The sequence below is a fragment of the Geotrypetes seraphini genome, chromosome 4, assembly GCF_902459505.1.
Source record: "Geotrypetes seraphini chromosome 4, aGeoSer1.1, whole genome shotgun sequence".
NCBI classification, from domain to species: Eukaryota; Metazoa; Chordata; class Amphibia; order Gymnophiona; family Dermophiidae; genus Geotrypetes; species Geotrypetes seraphini.
Genome location: NC_047087.1, coordinates 287045107 through 287065376, shown reverse-complemented (window position 1 = coordinate 287065376; position 20270 = coordinate 287045107). Strand labels below are relative to the sequence as shown.

General features: G+C 43.4%; 1 protein-coding gene across 5 annotated transcripts in view; it reads right to left on the bottom strand.

Annotated features, from left to right (window-relative positions):
* The window catches only part of ARMH3 (armadillo like helical domain containing 3), a 284642-nt gene that overhangs the window by 93035 nt on the left and 171337 nt on the right, over positions 1–20270 (bottom strand). For all 5 annotated transcript variants that reach the window (XM_033941140.1, XM_033941139.1, XM_033941138.1 and 2 more), the window contains one exon: positions 15306–15394. In XM_033941140.1, the coding sequence (XP_033797031.1) occupies positions 15306–15394 (89 nt within the window). The remainder of the gene's footprint in view (positions 1–15305; positions 15395–20270) is intronic.

Genomic DNA, 20270 nt, shown 5'->3' with positions numbered 1-20270 from the left:
GCCATGTGACCTAGAAAACGCATTATTTGGTGTGCAGTGATGTGCTGAAGAGAGGAGACCTTCTGGCAGATATGAATCAGAATGTCGAGCCTGTGCTGTGGTAAAAAGGTATGAGCTTGTATAGTGTCTAGAAGCACTCCAATGAACTCTAGAATCTGAGTGGGTTGGAGATAGCAATTCTCATAATTCACTACAAAACTAAGAGGTTCTAGAAGACATATCGCTGAATCCATGGCTAAATGAGCCTTTTCAGGTGTCGGGGCCTCGATGAACCAGTCATCCAGATAAGAGAACACATGAAAGCTGAAAGAGTGGAGTGCTGTAGCCACTACAATTAAACATTTTGTGAATACTCTGGGTGTTGACAGTTAGACTAAATGGAAGCACTTTGTATTGGAAGTGGCATGTGCCTACTTGAAAACAAAGATATTTCTTGTGGGCTGGGAGGATGGAAATGTGTGTGTAGGCTTCTTTGAGATCTAGAGAGCAGTCAGTAGAACAATAGTCCACAAATTCCAAACAAAAATTAAACACGGAAAAACCCAAAATATTTATGGCCTCCCCTCCGAACAATCCCGCCGCACCTTCCATCAACCTAAATGGAAGGCCACAGAAAAAATAGTTAATGTCTTATTAAAGAAACTAGTCTTTAAGCCCATTACATTAACGGGTGCTAGAATAGATGTGTATCTTTGTCTTTCTTTTTCTCTCCTTGGCTGCTTTCTGTCTGTCTGTATTTATTTATTTCTTTCTGTCTCTCTCCCTCCTGCAGTCTTTCTTTCTGTCTGTCTCTCTCTTTCCTCGGCTGTCCACCACCACCCCTTGTCTGCTCCCCCTGTCCATCAGTAGTTCTTCTCTCTTCCTTTTACCTCCCCTGTGTCCACCACCACCCCTTCACTGCTCCCCCTGTCCAGCAGCAGCCCTTCTCCCTTTGTTTTACCTCCCCCCTGTCCAGCAGCACCTCTTCCCTGCTCCCCCTGTCCAGAAGCAGCCCTTCTCCCTTCGTTTTACCTCCCCCCTGTCCAGCAGCACCTCTTTCCTGCTCCCCCTGTCCAGAAGCAGCCCTTCTTCCTTCCTTTTACCTCTCCCTCTGTCCAGCAGCACACCTTCACTACTCCCCCTGTCCAGCAGCAGCCCTTCTCCCTTTGTTTTACCCTCCCCCTGCCCAGCAGCACCTGTTCCATGCTCCCCCTGTCCAGCAGTAGGCCTCCCTTCCTGTTACCTCCCCCCTGACAATCAGCACCTGTTCCCTGCTCCCCCCTGTCCAGCAGTAGGCCTCCCTTCCTATTACATACCCCCCGTCCAGCAGCACCTCTTCCCTGCTCCCCCTGTCCAGAAGCAGCCCTTCTCCTTTCCTTTTACCTCCCCCCCCCCGTCCAGTAGCACCCCTTCACTACTCCCCCTGTTCAGCAGCAGCCCTTCTCCCTTCATTTTACCTTTCCCCCTGACAATCAGCACCTGTTCCCTGCTCCCCCTGTCCAGCAGTAGGCCTCCCTTCCTGTTACATTCCCCCTGCCCAGCAGCACCTCTTCCCTGCTCCCCATGTCCAGCAGTAGGCCTCCCTTCCTGTTTCCTCCCCCCCCGTCCAGCAGCATCTCTTCCCTGCTCCCCCTGTACTGCAGCACCCCTTACCTGATTCCCCTGTCCAGCATCTGACTGTTTAGAAGAGGAAGGCAGACAGAAGAGCAGCAGAGGGCCTTACAGTACTCCCTGGCTGTGGATAGGTCTGCCGCTGCCTGGAGGAGCTGAAGAGCAGGGTGGCCCATGCTTAGAGGTTGCTCGGGTGTGTGGGAAGCTGTTTTGCCTGCTAGTGTGTGTGAGGAGCGGCCGGGATCGCGAGCAATGTCCGATGTTCTTTCGCAGACCGTTTAGTTCTGTGGCGGAGGTATTTTTAAGTTTAAAGCTGCCGCGGCGGCTCATTTCATGATCCCCGCCTGCGTTGGAAGACTTCTCCAACACAGGTGCGTCTCATGAGAGGAGCCGCCACTGCGGCTTTGAACTTAAAAATAACTTAGCTCAGAACATCCTTGGGGTTCTGCGAGTGTGGTGCCGTTTTTACTCCCAAGCTAATAGAACCCTAAGTGCACATGCGCATTCCTGCCGGCCACGGACATACGGATCACGGAACACGCAGGTAGGAGTGCGCATGCGCACTCAGGGTTTTATTATAGTAGATGACAACTTTGCATAAGGTAAAACTCGTTACAGTTTGAAAATTTCAGCTATACACAGCTGAAAACAGTGCATCATGCAGAAAGTGAAGTTTAGATAGTTTTTCATTTTCTGCATGTTGCACTGCTTTCAGCTATGTATAGCTGAAATTATCAGAAGCAATTAAGGAAAGATTTATAAACTATAAAGAGTTTTACCTCATGCAAAATTGTGATTTAGATTCTAAAGTATTAACTGCAAGAGACAAGATTTTGGTGTAGTCCTCTTGGCTTTTTTGTAGAAGGGAGAAACAATGTCCGACTTGTGCCTGGAAAACTTGTGCCTTAAGTGTCTGGTGGTCGTGTCCACAACCGCCTTCAGCTCTCACCTCCTCCAGCACCGGACACAACCGTCATCTTACATCAAACAGTCATCGCCAGGAGAGGTGCCGAATTTCACGAGAGTTCACGAGATTACATACACACACACAAACTGCACTGCCTCCAATGGTTACCTTATGTTCTGGAACATTGCTCGCTTCGCTGCTGTAACTTCACACAAGCATTTTCCTGCGTCTGTACGCAATTGTTCTCTCCACTCCACCTCACAATCGCATATAGATGCAGGAAAGCGCTTGTGTGAGGTTACAGCAGTGAGGCAGACAATGTTCCAGAACAATGGTAACATATTGAGGGCCTCAAAATAGTACCGGGTGGGTCGCAAGTTTGAGACCACTGGTCTAAAGCATTGAAGATCTGTGCTCTAGGCTCAGACTAATTCCATTTATATTGGCAGAGATTGTCCCATCTGCCCGATGATCTTCATAAATGAGAGATTCTCTGGTGGTGATCTTCTGCGAGGAGGTGGAGTTGATAGGTCTGATGGAATCCCATAGGACTCCTAGATTGTAAGCTTTTTCAAGCAGTGACCATCTCTTCCATATTTTTGATGTACAGAGCTACATATGTCAGGTAGCTCTATAGAAATGATTAGTAGTAGTAGTAATAGGAATGGCAAGATAAATCAGAGTCATATACTTCGATGTCCTGTTTTGGGGAGCATTGTGATGGCCACCAAGGAGAGTGTCCAGGTGAACATCAAGGTGAGCACGTGCAAGAGAGTGTTGACTATGTCATTGAGAAACACTCTGAGATGACCTATGGTGCTGATTTGATGAGTGTCTGGACTGGGAAGAAGAACCTCAATATCTCAATGATGTAGCTCTCCTGGACTGCGAATGTTGACAGTGTGGAGTTCGAGATCTGGCTATCGATGGTAGCTTGGAGTGCTGCTCAGACTGGGCTGGTACGGGATGGCTTGCACTGCATGGGATTGTAACATGCCAATTCTCTGATTTGGTCCTATAGGGATGGCACTGGTACTGTGGTAGTCATTGGTACACATGGTGCAGGATATATCAGGTGTTATGGCATTCGTGACTTTGATGACAAGGCATGCCTCCGAGGGGACACCACTAGTAAGGACGGCAATCTTTTCTCCATACGTCTATGCTTGAGATGTGTCAATGATGTTGACACCTGAGACACTACTGATGTATGCTTGGATGGGGAAGAGTGTTTATGCTTCTTAGTCTTTTTATCCAATTCCCACGATGGAGGCAGCAATGACGATGTAGAAGTTGATCTCGGTGTTGATGCTTGTACCAGTACCTATGCTGAAGATGGCCTCTAGTAATCGGCATCAGCAGACATCATCAATGTGTCTGAAGTTGCCCACCAAAACATTTTCAAACTGGAGCTGAGAAGCTTTAAGTGACCTCTTCTGCAGTCTAGAATAGCACAGGTAAGAATCAGTTATGTGGACCAGTAGCAGAAATGATCCTGTTATACCATGTGTACCACTTGAAGGCTTCGACATTGAGGGGAAGACCACCAATGCAAAATCAAAGGACTCAATCGTCCAGGGAGGTCAAGTAGATATGAAACTGAAAAAAGCTCGACACGCCCAGCCTGAAAACAGGCTGAGATGAGTCCGAAGACCCAAAAATGAAAACTCAGTGAAAATTTGAAAAAAATTACTGAAATGAAGGGAAAAAAAATTAAGAAGCTAAAAGAAAAATATGAACAGGACGGCATTAGAATTAGCAAGGTAGAACATAAAAACAGATATGATAGAGTAACAGGAGTTTAGTTAGAAAGTAAGCATGACTACCTTAAGGAAAAATTGTACATGGAGTCATAAAAGGTGTACACAAATTACTTCTTTCTGGACACAATGGCCAATAGAGAGGTGCAAATATAAGACACTATAAATTCTGCCAAGTTAGATATTTTTGTCAGCACACATGAATGCCTATCTACTTAATCTCACTAAACACACAGGAATATTGTTTGTATCATACAGTCAGTCTGATTCCTACATCCTCCTCATCTTGAACTTCTACAGCTGGCCTTCCACAATCCCTCTAAATCTACTCATCTTCTCCCAGAGATCCTTACCTCATTCACTGTCTTTCCCTAAATCCTAGGCAATATGGTTGAACTACATATCCCATGGTGTTATATAAACTGCACATATTTCTTCATATCATTGTTTTACCTTTTCCAATTCACCAAATAGTTATATATATATATTATTAAAAAAATGTATTTAATGGCTCTCTTTACAGATGAAAAGCACCATATGAAATTCCAGTATCAATATTGATGCTTCAGCAGTAAGGACAATTTGACAAAACTTGCTTATTGCTGTTGTTCTGTCTATATTGTGCAGAATAAGATAGACAGAAACATTTAATATAACAATTATAGGATGCAGAATTTATCCCAGTGTCTGCTGACTAGCAAGCTTGATTTACCCACGGCAAAGCTGTGGTTGTCATTAGAGAATGACACGGGGGAAAAAATTTGTCCCCATCCCCATGAGCTCGGTCCCCCATCCCTGCGAGCTCAGGTGCCATCTCCACGAGTTTGATCCCCGTCCCCACAAACCATCTGATCCTATCTGCACAAGCCTCGAATAGTTTTATACTGAACTTATTTTATTAAAGTATAAAAAGAAACAATATTCTGTACAATTGTCATTTTATAAATCAGAGCTCTGGCTGCCGAACTAGAGGAAGCGATCTTCAGCTGGTAGGGCTTTGTTTACAAACGTTTATCAACATAGCTACAATACTACTTTATCCTAAAGCAAAAAAAAAAAGAAATACAAATTTATTTCTAATCTAATCTAATCTAATCTAAATCTTGGGTTTATATACCGCATCATCTCCGCAGATGGAGCTCGACACGGTTTACATGGTTAGGGAAGGAACGGAACTCCAGTGGAATTATATAAGTATGAGAGAAGAGAGGTTGGTGTGAGAGTGCCAGGAGCGGGACGGGGTTACGTTCTGGAGAAGAGCCAGGTCTTCAGATGCTTACGGAATGGAACCTTTGTTGTCTTGTTTCAGCTTTCCTCATCTTCTCGTCATTCTCTTCCTTCCATCCACTGTCTGCCTTCTCTCTGCCTCTTCCATATGGAATCTACTCTATTTCTATGCCTCTACCAGAAACTGTCTGCCTCTCCCTTCCATCTCTCTCCATCCCCACCCCATTGGTCTGGCACCCATCTTCTTCCCTCCACTCCCCCCATAGTCTGGCACCTCTGTCTTCCTCCCTTCTCTCTTTCACTCCCTCTCCCAGGTGGTTTTTAGTATCTCTCTCCTCCTATCCTCCCTTTAGATCTGATATCTGTCTCATCCCCCTCTCCCAATGCTCTGGTATCTCTCTCCTATCCCTTTCTGCTCTTCCTTCTCAATTTGTTTTCTACCTCTTGTCTACTTTCTTACTTTCCAGTCCTCAATTTCCCTTTCATTGTGTCTACCTATAGCTTGTCACCTCTTCCTCTCACCCCTTCTAGTATCTCACTAACTCTATCCTCTTCCCCCTAATCCAGCATATGCACATTTTTTTTTATCCCCTACTTCCATCCAGGATGTGCGCCCCTCTCTCTCTCCTCCCCACTTCCCTTCAGCGTCTGTTCCCCTCTCTCCCCTCCCCACTTCCCTTCAGCATCTGCTCCTCCCTCTCTCTCCACTTCCCTTCGGCGTCTTCTCCCCTCTCTCTCCTCTCCACCTCCTCTCCACTTCCTTCCAGCATCTGTTCCCCGCTTTCTCCTCCCCACTTCCATGCGGCGTCTGCTCTCTCCTCTCTATTTCCCTTCAGTGTCTGTTCCTCTCTCCCCTCCCCTTCAGTGCCACTCGACCTCTTCCCCTCATTGGGCCATCTCCCTCCCTTTCCCTCATCTTCGCGGGCACTTTTCAGAATTGAGGTTTTCTCTCTGAGTAGCCCAGATGCCATAGCCTTCTCACAGATCGCGCGAGACTACTCAGAAACTTCTGATGCAACTTCCTGTTTCCTCCTAGGTGGCTCCCCTCAGAGGAAGCTTCCTAGTAGGCACGCACAACCTGTAAGAAGGCTATGGCATCCGGGCCACTCAGAGAGAATACCTTGATTCTGAAAAGCGCCCGCAAAGGTGAGGGGAAGGGAGGGAGATGGCCCAATAAGGGGAAAAGATGCCTAGACCAAGGTGATTGGGAAGGAGGAGGGAGGGGGCTGCTGGACTGCGCAATCATGAGGAAGGCTGCTGACCGGGAGCAGCCATTTTAGGAGGCAGGAGCGTGAGAGCCATGCTCTTGCCATGAGTACCCCACACTGGACTACCAGGTATCACTGCAGCCATTTTAGGAGGCAGGAGCGTGAGGGCCATGCTCTTGCCATGAGGACCCCACACTTGACTATCAGGTACCTCAGTTGGCGGAGTCGAGGGGGCATAAAAGATATATGCCCCCCTCGACTCCGCCAATATCTATGGAGCCCCGACGCGGACAGCTTTTCAAGCAAACTTGATTGAAGATTTCAAGTTTGCTGGTGCTGCACCACACATGTGTGTGTCTTCCTGCTCCACTAGAGGGCGCATCCCTTCCTCATGGTCTTCAGTTCTTAGTTCTTAGTTTTCCACGGAGCCTCCTAAAATGGCTGCTGTGATCTTTCACAGGTGCTCGTGGCATTTCTTGTAGTATCACGAGCTGCTGTGAGAGGTCATGGCAGTTATTTTAGAAAGCAGGAGCAAGAGGGCTGAGCTCCTGCCACAAAGACCTCTGCTGGACTACCAATTACTTTGGTAGGTCTGAGGGGGCCATGGGAGAAGAGCCACAGTCATATGGGAGAAGAGCTGCATGTGCCTTGCAAGCCGCAGGTTGCTGACCCCTGCCCTAGTTGAAGCCTCCTAAACCTCCTATTTTAAAACAAGTTTCTCTGTGTGGAACTTCTACGCTCACAGAACTTTGTACTTGCATTATGCAACATATGTTCAAGGAGAAACACCACATGGCAGTGGAGGACTGGCTGGTGTCAGAGGTATTTCGTAGCTGTAAATATTGCACCCCAATACCATAAAAAGAAATCCCTGAGTATTGGCTGCCAGAAATTCCCATCCCCAACCCTTTGGGAAATGGATAAAAGCATCCCCCTCTTTGAAAATAATATTGACTACCTCACCCACAGAAAGAGTAGGCAATTTTCAGTCCTTTTTTACCTCAAAAAAATATTTTTGAAAACTGCCCTCACTATAGACAGAAAGTTTTGTGGTCTCAAAGATGTTTTCTCAAACATGTGGTCTTAAATTGAAACTTGGTAACAAACAGGTTAAGCATCCTCAGCAGTGGTTGACAGAAAGCTCATCATTCCCTAGAGTAAATGGTTAGGAATTGTTAATCATACCCTAGAAATAGCTGCTCATAAATGAATGTAAAGTTCCCTGAGGCACAACTGCAGCCTATTCCGTACCTGAGGATGTGGTAAATAAGTACTGGTGACATAGAGAAAAAAATGACAATCAGCTAGATAGCTGATGAAATTCAAGACAGCATGTGTCAAGAAGACAATGTAAAATGGCATTTTTCAAAACAGCATCTGTGTCAATCCTTAAGTAGTCACATCTGCTAAGAAAAAAAATTTAAGTAAACGCCCCCCCTAGCAAATATTTTTTTTTAACCAAACTAAACCAGAAGTTGAGCTAGACAAAACCTTTAAGACAATGACCCAGTAGATTGTCATGCATTAGGCCCCAGTTCAGTTGATATTATTCAGGCTTACTGGAGCTACAAGTACTGCCTCTGTATAGAAGAGTTTCCAGGTGAAAGATTAAGAAAAAGCATAGAGTACTGTAGGGCAGTCATGGCCAAGCCTGAACAGAGGAGCCTGGATAGCACAGTTATTTACCTTAACTGGTTTTATCCGGGGACAGCAGGCAAATATTCTCACATGTGGGTGACGTCATTCATGGAGCCCTTTACAGACAGTACTAAAGTGTAGTGTCACTTTAAGCTTTTGTGAAGCTTTGAGACTGTCCACACCGCTCACATGTGAATGCCTTCCCTCTCAACATTGGCTCATGGTTCCTCAGTTCCATAAGCAAGCTAAGAAGCCAACCAGAGGAGGTGGGAAGGATGTGAGAATATCTGCCTGATGTCCCTGGATAACATCTGTTACAGTAAGTAACTGTGCTTTATCCTAGGACAGTGTTTCTCAAAATATTGTATGTGAGCCACTTGTTGGGGGTATGCAGTACTGCGCAGGTCTCCCATCCCCCTTCCTTCTTAATGGCTGCCGAGGTTCCCATGCCCTCCTTATGGCCTGCTCACTCGCCTGCCCGCCCCCCTCTACCAAAGCCGCTGCCGCCACCAGAGATCCCATGCCCTCCTTCCTGCCCGCACCCCTCCACCGAAGCTGACCCAAAAGGCTTCCCTCCAATGTAAGAGCTGATGTCAGAGGGAAGCCTTCCAGGTCAGCAGGGGATCTCAGTTATCTCCTTCCAGGTGAGCTGTTCCTTCCTTCCTTCAGTGGCACTTGTTGCAGGGATGCGTCAGTGACTCTTTCACGCTGCACATGGCTGACCTGGAAGCTGTTACAAACCTAGCTCTCCTAGCTTTGTCACAGAAGTAACTAGGAAGAGCAGTAAGCCCCTATGCAGAAGAGCTGACCTGGCTCTGCTGAGTGTGATAGCGCTGACCTCCCTTGCACCAACTTTGATGAGCCAGACACTGACTGCGAGGGAGAGTTCAGTCCAGGTGCAAGTTACTCTCTCAAGCCTGCTATTAGAGCTCAAAGGAACTCAGGAGCTAGGAAACTACAGCTCCCAGAAGGCCAGAGTCATAGCAGGAAGTTGTCACAGACACAGCTGCAGAGAGAGTTTTATTCCTTCCCCCTCTTCAGAGCAGGGAGGGGCGAATTGGAGGCTGTTAAAACAGGACAGCTGAGACCCAGAGAGGGGGGAGGAGCAAAGGGGGCTGCAAGGAGAGCCTCAGAGGCAGCAAGGTTGCCTCCTCAGCTGAATTCTGACGAGCTGGGCAAGGATTGGGACATGGTGGACATTTCAGAAGAGACAGCTGAGAGGCAGCTAGAAGGCTGGGAAACCATGGACATTAGTGTGCCAGTTATTCCTGGATGGAGACTGGATGCAATGGACACAAGCTGAGCAAGGTTGGAAGTGTTTTTACTATTTTTGTTTCTTACCTTTTTACCTGAAAGTTTTGGGACTAAGTGTGTTTGTATACTGAATTGTTTGAACTTCCCAGAGCTAGCCTCTGAAGCACTCAAGTACCTGAATTGTTGCCTTGGACTGTGTAACATTCCAAACTAAGCAGAGTTAGTGTTCCTCCCTCTCAGCTGGAGGCTAATTAGTTGGAGATAAGATACTGAAGGAACATAAGATACAGAGGAGCTCCATTTGACTGAGTTCCCTATCTGCAGGTATTCTGTGGGAGAGCTTCAAGGTTAGCAGTTTTTTTTTTTGGTTTTGTAAAACTTTATTTTTCATACTACAAGAGTTTTGTTTGCTCCTCTCTCCTGCTCTTTCCTGGTGAGGTAATATTGCTGGGACTATCCTAATCTTAGAGGGCCGGTGAAGAGGACTGAGGTAGAAAGACTAAAGTCCCAGTCTTGTTTGATTTTGTGTTTTGAATTTGAGCCAGGCTGTTGTTTGTGAAGCAAGTGTGGTCAGGTTGGCCCAGAGCTCTATGTTTTGGTTCTTATATGAAAAGTACTGCAATCTGCTAATAGTACCAGGGCAGTTTAACCAGAGGTCAAAAATAAAAGTACACCTTTATTTTTGGACATTCCTGGGTGTGTGCATTTTTCCTTGCCTGTCTTCACTTTGAACATTTGACCTATTGTTTTACCCTAGGCGGTTGCCTAGATAGCCTGAAGGATTCCCTAGTTGAAGGAAACACGCTGGGAGCAGTTACGGTCGCGGGGAACCCAGCTTGCTGCGGTGATTAGGAGCCCGTGGGTTACGACAAAGCCTTCTCTCCATTAGAGCTGACGTCAGAGGAAGGGCTTTTGGGTCAGCCAAGTGCAGCGTTTAAGAGTTGTTGCAATAAGTGCCGCCGAAGGCAGGAAGAGCTGTCCAGCAGAACGGCCCTGAAGGAAGCGAGTGCGGCCCTGGAGCGAGCAAGTAAAGGAGAGAGGGGACATAATCTGGGACCTATCACCTCTTTAACTTCATCCTATACCCTCTCATTCCAGAGCGTCTTTTCAAATGAAAGAGACTCGACTCATGCACATTAACACCATGTAGGTATTTAAATGTCTCTATCATATTTCCCCTTTCCTGCCTTTCCTCCAAAGTATACAGATTGAGATCTTTAAGTCTGTCCCCATACGCCTTATGATGAGGATCACACATCATTTTAGTAGCCTTCCCCTTGACTGACACAATCCTTTTTATATCTTTTTGAAGGTGCAGTCTCTAGAACTGTACACAATATTCTAAATGAAGTCTCACCAGAGTCTCATACATGGGCAACAATACCTTCTTTTTCCTACTGGCTATACCTCTTCCTTTGCACCCTAGCAACAGTCTGTACCATTGCTGCTGAAGGGTATCGAGGTGTAGGTGACCTCGATGAAGAAGCACACCCTAAAAGAGACACAGCCTGCACTAAAGGAGATAGAAGATGGTGTTGACGCTTGGCATGCATCGAGAGACTCGATGCTGACGATGCCTACGATGCTGGATGAGAAAAGGACAACTTCCTAGCAGGTTTACCCAATGCAGGAACAAAATCCGATGTTAAGGAAGGTGTCAATGCTAGTACAATTGGTACCACTGACACCGATTTGTCCTCGGAAGCCACAGCTGCTCCAGAAAGCTTCTCTTGCCGGATGTGTTGAGCCTTAAGGGAGTGTTTTTTCAACATAAGACAGAGGGTACAGGAATCCACTCGATGCTCCGGCCCTAGAAACTAAATGCACCAGTTGTGCAGATCAGTGAGTTCTATGGGCTGTTGGCAATGAGAGCACTTCTTGAACCCATTAGAAGGCTTCAACATGAGAGGGAAAATCTTGGTGTCAAGGTCAAAAAACGCAATGGTTGCAGAACCGAGACCGAAAAATAAAAGTTGAATACCCAAAGACTAGACGGGCCAAAGGCCCAATTGAAGGAAGTTTGAAGGTTGAAAATGCGACCAAAAAAACAAAGCAACAGTAAAGAAAGAAAATAAAACACTAATTAGATAATAAAATAAAAAATAAAACAAGCTGAAAAGGCAAAAAATAATTGATGGGAAGGCAATGAGTATGGACAGAGTCCAGACACAATTTCTTTGCTCTGCAGAAAACGAAGCACCGAGGAACTGTGAGCTGACGTCGGGCAGGAAGGCATTCTTGTGTGCATGGTGCAGGTACTCTCGAAGCTTCGCAAAAGCTTAAAGTGACAGTACACTTTAGCATTGTCCGTATAGGGCTCCGTGGATGACGTGACCCACATGTGAGAATATGCTGCCTGCTTGTCCTAGGATAAGACTATTTTGCCAAGAGGGACAAAATGAAAAAAAAGCATAGTCATTTCTTGATACAGACAAATGCAGTTCATTTCAAGAAAATCTTTGTATCAGCTTTCAAATTAAGCCACCATGTACCAACAATTGAGTCAATGGATCATTGCTATAATGCTGGACTGAGAAAATAAAAGGTGTTGTCAAGAATGAAGTCCTATAGATCCTCAGCTCTACTGTATATGCTGTCCATCATACATGACTCAAGGAAATTCATCATTTTAAGTGCATATTGAAGCTCAAACAGTCAGAAGAGGGGGTTTGATTACCTCCCAAAATGTTTGAAGGCTACTGAAAAACTTCTGTAGACTTTGATTTTTTGTACTTTCAGGTTCCTCTCCTAGCATGAATTCCATACTTTAATGGTGAATCAGAAAATAACCTTGAATCATGATTATGTTCCATTCACAGCAAGTTCTGTGATACCTCAGTATATATAACTAATAACGGCTGTTCAACTCTCTCGTTGTATCCTATTCTTAACCCCACACTCATGCAAACCTTTCCACTTTAACTTCTCTCCCCCTTCTTCTATTAACCCATCTTAGGGTTACCATATGGCTCCAGAAAAAGGAGGATGGATTAAAATATCTGGGTTTTACATACACATCTATCTTTGCTACCACTGACCCTAGCATGTTCAAGTAATGTCAAGCCGTTGGTGCTGGCCCGTCCCAAAATTCCCTGAGCTCTGGCCCTAGTCCCAGAAATCTTTTTAAATGACTTTTAAAACACCCCTCACACACAGACACAATTTCTTTCATAGTCTTACTCACTGTACCATGAGGGTACTGGAAGGGCAAAAACCAGTAAAACTACAGCCTCAGACAAGCCAGGACATCTGGATAGCTTGCTTCTTTAGACTGCTCACAGTCCAACTGGCTGGACGGAGACCTCAACCCTCCCCCCATGGAACTCACGCACAAAGACAGGGAGAGGAAACACAGTTGGCACCTGATACTTATGAAAAAACACCAAGAGGCCAATCAGCCTACGTTCAAGCTCTCTGTGGACAAAACCTGGAACGAGCCATGCTCCCTGAACTCCTGGACTGTTAATGCAGACTGACCAAGCAGGTGCCCTGTCAAGCAGGCTGCCACTTGGCTACAGACTATTGCCCTCAGAGCCTGTGTTCTCTGCAGCCAGAGATGTCCCTAAATTGGGAGCCTCTGCAGCACCGAAAAGCCTCACGACCAGATTTTAAAAACCCCAAATTAACTTTAAAATAAACAAAAGCAGAACAGACCGACTCCGTTCTGAGCTCCTGGGGAGAGCAGGCTATAAAACGAAATAAGTATTACAGGACAGCCCAGCGAGATGGGAGATGGAGCAGAAAAATGCTAATGAGGCCCTCTACATAGGATCTCGCAACTAGGGATTACAACTCAAGTGTTCCAGAATGATGTGCCTATTGTACTAAAAAGGTGGAGGTGGTAGAGAGACAAAAAGTGTATCTGAATTTAAGAAAGCTTTAGACAAGTATGTTGGATTTCTAGAGCAGAGGAGGGGTTAACAGATGGCATGGTTAGGTAGACTAGAGAGGCCTTCATTTTTCTGTTACTTGTTGCTCACATGAGAAAAAATTTGCACATACCTGGCCAGTCCTTACAAGGAGTATTACTCTGAGGCCTGACTGTTGGCACAATCTCCAAAATAGCCACCTAGTGGTATGAAACATCACAACTGGTGACAGTAGCATGAAATTAAGGATGCCATTTTGGAGATAGAGCTGCTTTTATCTGTACCCTTCTACTTCGTTCCTTTCTTCTAGTTATGCCGTATGCCAGGAATACACTATCTGAATTCATCCATCACGCCCCATCTCTTTCCTTGTTTAAAAGTAGACTGAAAACCCACCTGTTTGATATAGCCTTCAATCCATAACTGCTCACCATCATAGCTGGCAGATTAACCAACCCCCCTAACCCACCCTGGCATCCTGTTTGTCTTTCTTGTCTGTTTAGATTGTAAGCTCAATTGAGGAGGGACTGTCTCATGAATGACTCTTTACAACACTGCGTACATCCGGTAGCACTCTAAAAATGGGCAGTAGCAACTGGGGATTGTTCTGGCTCAAAGACCACTGGACTACTAGGTAAATTCATTCTATAACCTCTGTTCTAGAACCCACTTTGATCCAAAATTTAATTCACTCATTAATCATCTCACACATAGACTATTGTAACTCTATCAGGGCATAACTCAAAAAAACTCCATAGATTGCAACTAATCCAAAATACTGCGATCAAACTTATCTATAAGGCCGAACAATATGATCATGTTACCCCGCTTCTTCAAGAGTTACACCGGTTACCAGTCTCTCACAGAACAACATATAAAATCCTTCTTCTAACCTTTAAAATTAAGACTGCCCACCTCCCTGCTTTCCTAGACAAATAGCTCATTCCACATACCCCTCCTAGGGCCCTTAGATCTATGACTCAGAACTTACTGACAGTACCCTCAATCAAGGACCTATACTATACTAGAAATTCCATTTTTTCTGTAGTCACACCATCGCTCTGGAATGCAATGCCACTTTATCTTCGCAGTGAAAATTCCCTAAATAAATTTAAAACAAACCTTAAAACATTTCTTTTTAAAGATGCCTATTAATAAGGGAAATTAAAAAAAAATGCTTTTAAGAAGCGACATCTCCATCTCCATCTTGTTACTTCCTATCCCTCTACCCCTCCTTTTTATTTTTATTTACATATTGTAATCAAAACTTCCCTATCCCCTAGCACCTTTTGTTTCTAATAAGTCTTAATCTCTCTTAGTCCTAGGTTTACCCCCCTTGTATTTTATTTCAACTAAATCTTAAATTTTATTAGATTTTTTAAATTTGTAAACTGTTCAGATACATGTGATGGTCGGTATAGCAAGCCATAAATAAACTTGAAACTTAAAGGGCTGCTATGCCCAAGAAGATGGTGAGGGCCCTTTAAAAAGGGGGGGGGGAGGATTTGATTAGGGGTGTTCAGAAATTTTATTGGGGGGGAGCACTAGCCCATATTAGGCTCCAGCCTGGGAACATCAGCTTTTGAAGCCTGGTGTTCCCAGGCCACTGGAATAATGCTGTTTGTGATGTGGCTTGCAAGTAGTGTTATTCATTTTACCACAGTAGTCAGCAATCTGTCGGACCATTATACTGTAGATTGGTGACTCCTGTGATAAATCAAAGTGTGTAAAATCATGCCTTTTCCAGTACCTTGATAACTTCCCCCCTCATTGGCTACTTTGATGACTCTCTTAACAAATATTACTTTTATCAGTCAGATAAATAAAAAGTAATGATATGTTAGAAGATTACCTGACCAGAGCTCTCTCCAGGTATAGTGCAGCCTCACTCTACATTTCTTTTGATAGCACAGCAGTTTATGGACTATCTGGATACATCGGCTATAAAAAGAAATATACAGGACAAAAGGGTATAAGGATATTTTCACACTTTTACAATGGTCTATTTTGTTGAATGTCAAACTCTGAAAATCAGTCTATTTTTAACCATTAAAAAGTTACAGAAATCAATTTTAGATTTGCTTTAAATTAATAATCAAATCTAAGACCTACAACAAGCCCCTATTTGAAAAAAAAAGAAAATAAATAATTCCCCTCCCCCCCCCAAAAAAAAAGAGAGAAAAAAATTTCCTCAACTATTTAACTGGCATTATTCTTTAACAACTCCATCACATCAAGACTGCGAATCTTCTATCTGTAGAGAGCCACAAAGAAAAATTTTTCCCCTGATACATAATGAGGCATTTACAAGGATATTTAAGAAAAAATATTGTACCTGGAGCCACCACTCTAGGTTTCAAGGCTAAAAATGTCTTGCACTGTAGCTGAGTGGCTTTAGATACATCACAAAAATTCACTCCCTTTTTCATCATGAATGACTTGTTACTTTCAATTACAAATGTAACCAACAAAGTGGATCTACATTAAGTTAATAGTATCTTGACAATCTTGTAGGAAAGCAGTCAAATCTACATTAGATGTTACCAATTGGTCCATTCCCTGTTGGTTATCCTGGAGGTTTTTTTTCCCCTAGACAGCAAATAATATCAGTATCTCAAAGGTATAGTTACAGAATTAGGCAACACCAAAATCTCTCTGAGATACTTTCTCAACAAGAACTCGGGGGCCAATATATAGAAGGAAAATTTAACAAACGAAGGTTGCAAAATCTGCAAGCATTTTCCATTATTTCCAATTTAAAATGAATAACCTGTGAATCATTGAATCAATGAATAACCTGTGAATCAGAAGTAGCCTTGCAGCATAGCACCTGTGTCTCTAAACCTGAAACATGATTAACCAAATAAATTAAACTAAAGTCCACATTCTCAAATTTATCCCCCACTTGCTTAGAAAAGGTAGTCATCTGAGAAGTCACAGACTTAAGCATCCCCTCCATAAGTAAATTAAGTTACCATAAATCTTTCAAGTAGTCTCCACGAGTGATTTTTTGATTCAATTTTCCTGCCCAATCAGGCGTTTGTTTTGGGGTTTTTTTTTTGGGGGGGGGGGTCAAACATCCTGGCGGGTTTACTTTGTAGCCTTTCCATGCCCCCCTCCCCATTTTCCCTCTCCAACCCCACACCAACACTGTGGTATAAAAAAAATAAACAAAAAAGTATTTTCCCCTCTCTGTTAGGTCCTAGTTCATGTTCGTTAACACCAGCTCTGGCAGGATACACATTTCAAATCTGACATATTGTAATCACAAAACAGAAAATAAAATTATATTTTTCTACCTTCCACTGCAATATAGAAAAATAGAAACAAAGAAACATGATGGCAGATAAACGCCAAATGGCCCATCCATCTGCCCATCCGCAGTAACCATTATCTCTTCCTCTCTCTAAAAGATCCCACATGTCTATCCCATGCTTTCTTGAATTCACACACAGTCTCTGTTTCCACCACTTCTTTGGGAGACTGCGCCATGCATCTACTACCCTTTCTGTAAAAAAGAAATTCCTTAGATTATTCCTGAGCCTATCACCTCTTAACTTCATTCTATGCCCTCTCAATCCAGAGCTACCTTTCAAATGAAAGACTCAATTCATGCGCATTTATGCCACGTAATTATTTAAACATCTCTATCATATATCCCCTCTCACGCCTTTCCTCCAAAGTATACAAATTCAGATCTTTAAGTCTGTCCTCATATGCCTTATGATGAGGACAATGCACCATTTTAGTAGCCTTCCTCTGGACCGACACCATCCTTTTTATATCTTTCTGAAGGTGGGATCTCCAAAATTGTACACAATATTCTAAATGAGGTCTCACCAGTCTTATACAGGGGCATCAATACCTCCTTTTTCATACTGGCCAAACCTCTTCCTATGCATCCTAGCATCCTTCTAGCTTTCGCCATCACTGTATCACTGTTTGACCACCTTAAGATCATCACATACAATCACACCCAAGTCCTACCATTCTGTCTTGTACATAAGTTCTTCACCCCTTAAACTGTACCATTCACTCAGGTTTTTGCAGCCCAAATGCATAACCTTCCATTTCTTAGCATTCAATTTTAACTGCCAAATTTCAGACCATTCTTCAAGCTTCGCTAGTCTTTCTTCATGTTATTCACACCATCCGGGGTGTCTGCTCTATTGCAGATTTTGGTATCACCCGCAAAGAGGCAACATCTTACCTGACAGCCCTTCAGCAATATCTCTTATAAAAATGTTAAAAAGAACAGGCCCAAGAACAGAACCTTGACGTACACCACTTGAGGCTCTGATTGGCCAAGGTTGTTTAAGGCCCCTCCAGTTGGAGGGAAAATCTCTTCCAATTGGAAAGGGCAAATCACTTCATCAGCTGAAAAACCTCCTTATGTTGTAAGTTAAAGATTTATATGATGTACTATTAAACAACTATCTTCATCTCTATGTTATATGTGGTAATTGCAAGGAACCAAAATTTTATGTATGTGATATGGAAACCACATAGTTGTATGTGGTATATACATTTTTTAATTAATAAATAAATGTTCTTGTGTTATATAGCATATAAACTGCTTATGCAGCATTTAAACTGTTATAAACAGGGCAGTGCTGAGCATATTTTGTGGCATTTTGAAGTCTGTTCCCCCTAATGCCCTGAAGCAGCTGTGAGGCAAAATGGTTGGCCATCATTGGTTGGGGAGGACCAGTTTGTGTTGCTCAACCACGCTGAAAGAGATCTGTGCACTGGCACACCAGAAAAAATAAGTGTACCGGTTTATAACAGTTTAAACACTGCATGAGCAGTTTATATGCTATATAACACAAAAACATATGAAGATAGTTGTTTAACAGTACATCATATAAATATTTAACTTATATCATAAGGAGGTTTTTCAGCTAATGAAGTGATTTGCCCTTTCCAATTGGGAGAGGTTTTCTTTCCAACGGTGTTCTGAGGCTTATCCTCCTTTAGACATTATAAGCTCTTCCTCCACTCTATTCTACACATAGAAATTGGGAGTTTGTGTGAATGATATTGTTTGCTAGAAGGAAAACATTGCAGTTTTTTTGAACCCCACTATTTACCCTTCTCCATTGAGAATACTGACCATTTAAACCTACTGTCTGTTTTCTATCTTTCAATCAATTCTTAATCTGTACCTCCTATCCCATGGCTTTCTAATTCCCTCATAAGTCTTTCATGAGGTACTTTGACAAATGCCTTTTGAAAATCCAAATACATGACATCATCTGACTCACCTTTATCAACATGTTCGTTCACCCCTTCAAAGAAATGCAGTAGATTGGTGAGGCAAGATTTCCATTTACTAAATCCATGTTGGCTTTCTCTCATTAATCCATGCTTATGTGTATGTTCTGCCATTTTGTTTTTTTATAATAATCTCTACCATTTTGCCCAGCACGGACGTCAGACTCACCAGTCTATAATTTCTCAGATCATCTCTGGAACCCTTTTTAAAAATCGGCATCACATTGGCCTTCTCCAGTCTTCTGGTGCTATGCTGGATTTTAAAGAAAAATTACTAAATTACTAATAGCTCTGCACTCTGGGATGTATATTAGCTGGTCTAGGTGATTTGCTACTGTTCAATTTGTCAGACTTGACCCATTACATCTTCTAGCGTTACAGAGATATGTTTGAGTTTCTCTTATTCACCCGAATTGAATACCATTTCTAGCACCAGTAACTCACCCACATCTTCCTCACTGAAGACTGAAGCAAAGAATTAATTTAATCTCTCTGCTATGGCCTTGTCTTTCCTGAGAGCACCTTTTATCCCACGATCATCTAAAAGTCCAACTTTTTTTCTTCCAGGTTTCTTGATTTTAATATACTTAAAAAAGTTTTTACTGTGTGTTTTTGCTTCCAGTGCAATCTTCTTTTCAAGGTCTCTCTTTATCTTCCTTATTAGCGCCTTGCATTTGACTTGCCATTCCTTGTGCTGTTCACAATTATTTTTAGTTGGATCTTTCTTCTATTTTCTGAAGGATTCTCCTTTAGCTCCAATTGTTTCCTTCATCTCACTCATTAACCATGCCAGCTGCATTTGGTCTTCCTTCCTCCTTTTATAATACATGGAATATATCTAGTCTGGGCTTCCAGGATGATATTTTTGAATAACATCCACATCTAATGTAAATTTTTGACCTTTGCAGCTGCTCCTCTAAGTTTCTTTTTTACCATTCTCCTCATGTTATCATAGACTCCTTTTTTAAAGTTAAATGCTGATTTATTGGATTTCTTGTGTGAACTTATTCCAGTTATTTTATCAAATCTGATCATGTTATGATCATTGTCATCAAGCAGCCCCAGCACCATTACCTCCTGCACCAATTCATGCACTCCACTAAGAATTTTCTCCTTACATCGTTCTCTCTCTACTTTCTGTTTTTCCCTTCCTAAATGTTTTATATCTTTCCCCTCTTCCATCCAGCATCTGTCCCCATCTAAACAGTATCTGCCTCCTCTCTCCCCCTTTCTATCTAGCGTCTTTATATTCTCTCCCCTTCCATCAGTATCTCCTTCCATTGTCTCTTCCCCCCTTCCATACAGTCTGCAACCTCTCTCCACTTTCACTTCATCCTTCCATCATCTCTCCAGGCTTCTGTCTCCCTTTTATACAGCTTATCCCCCCTCCTCTATCCATCCAGCATCTCCCCCCCCCCTCTTCCCTTCCAGCAATATTTCCTCCTCTCCTCTTCCATACAATATCTGCCTCCTCACCTTTCCATCCATCTCCCCTTTCATTTCCCCTGTTCCATCATTTCCCTCCACTTTGTAACCCACCACC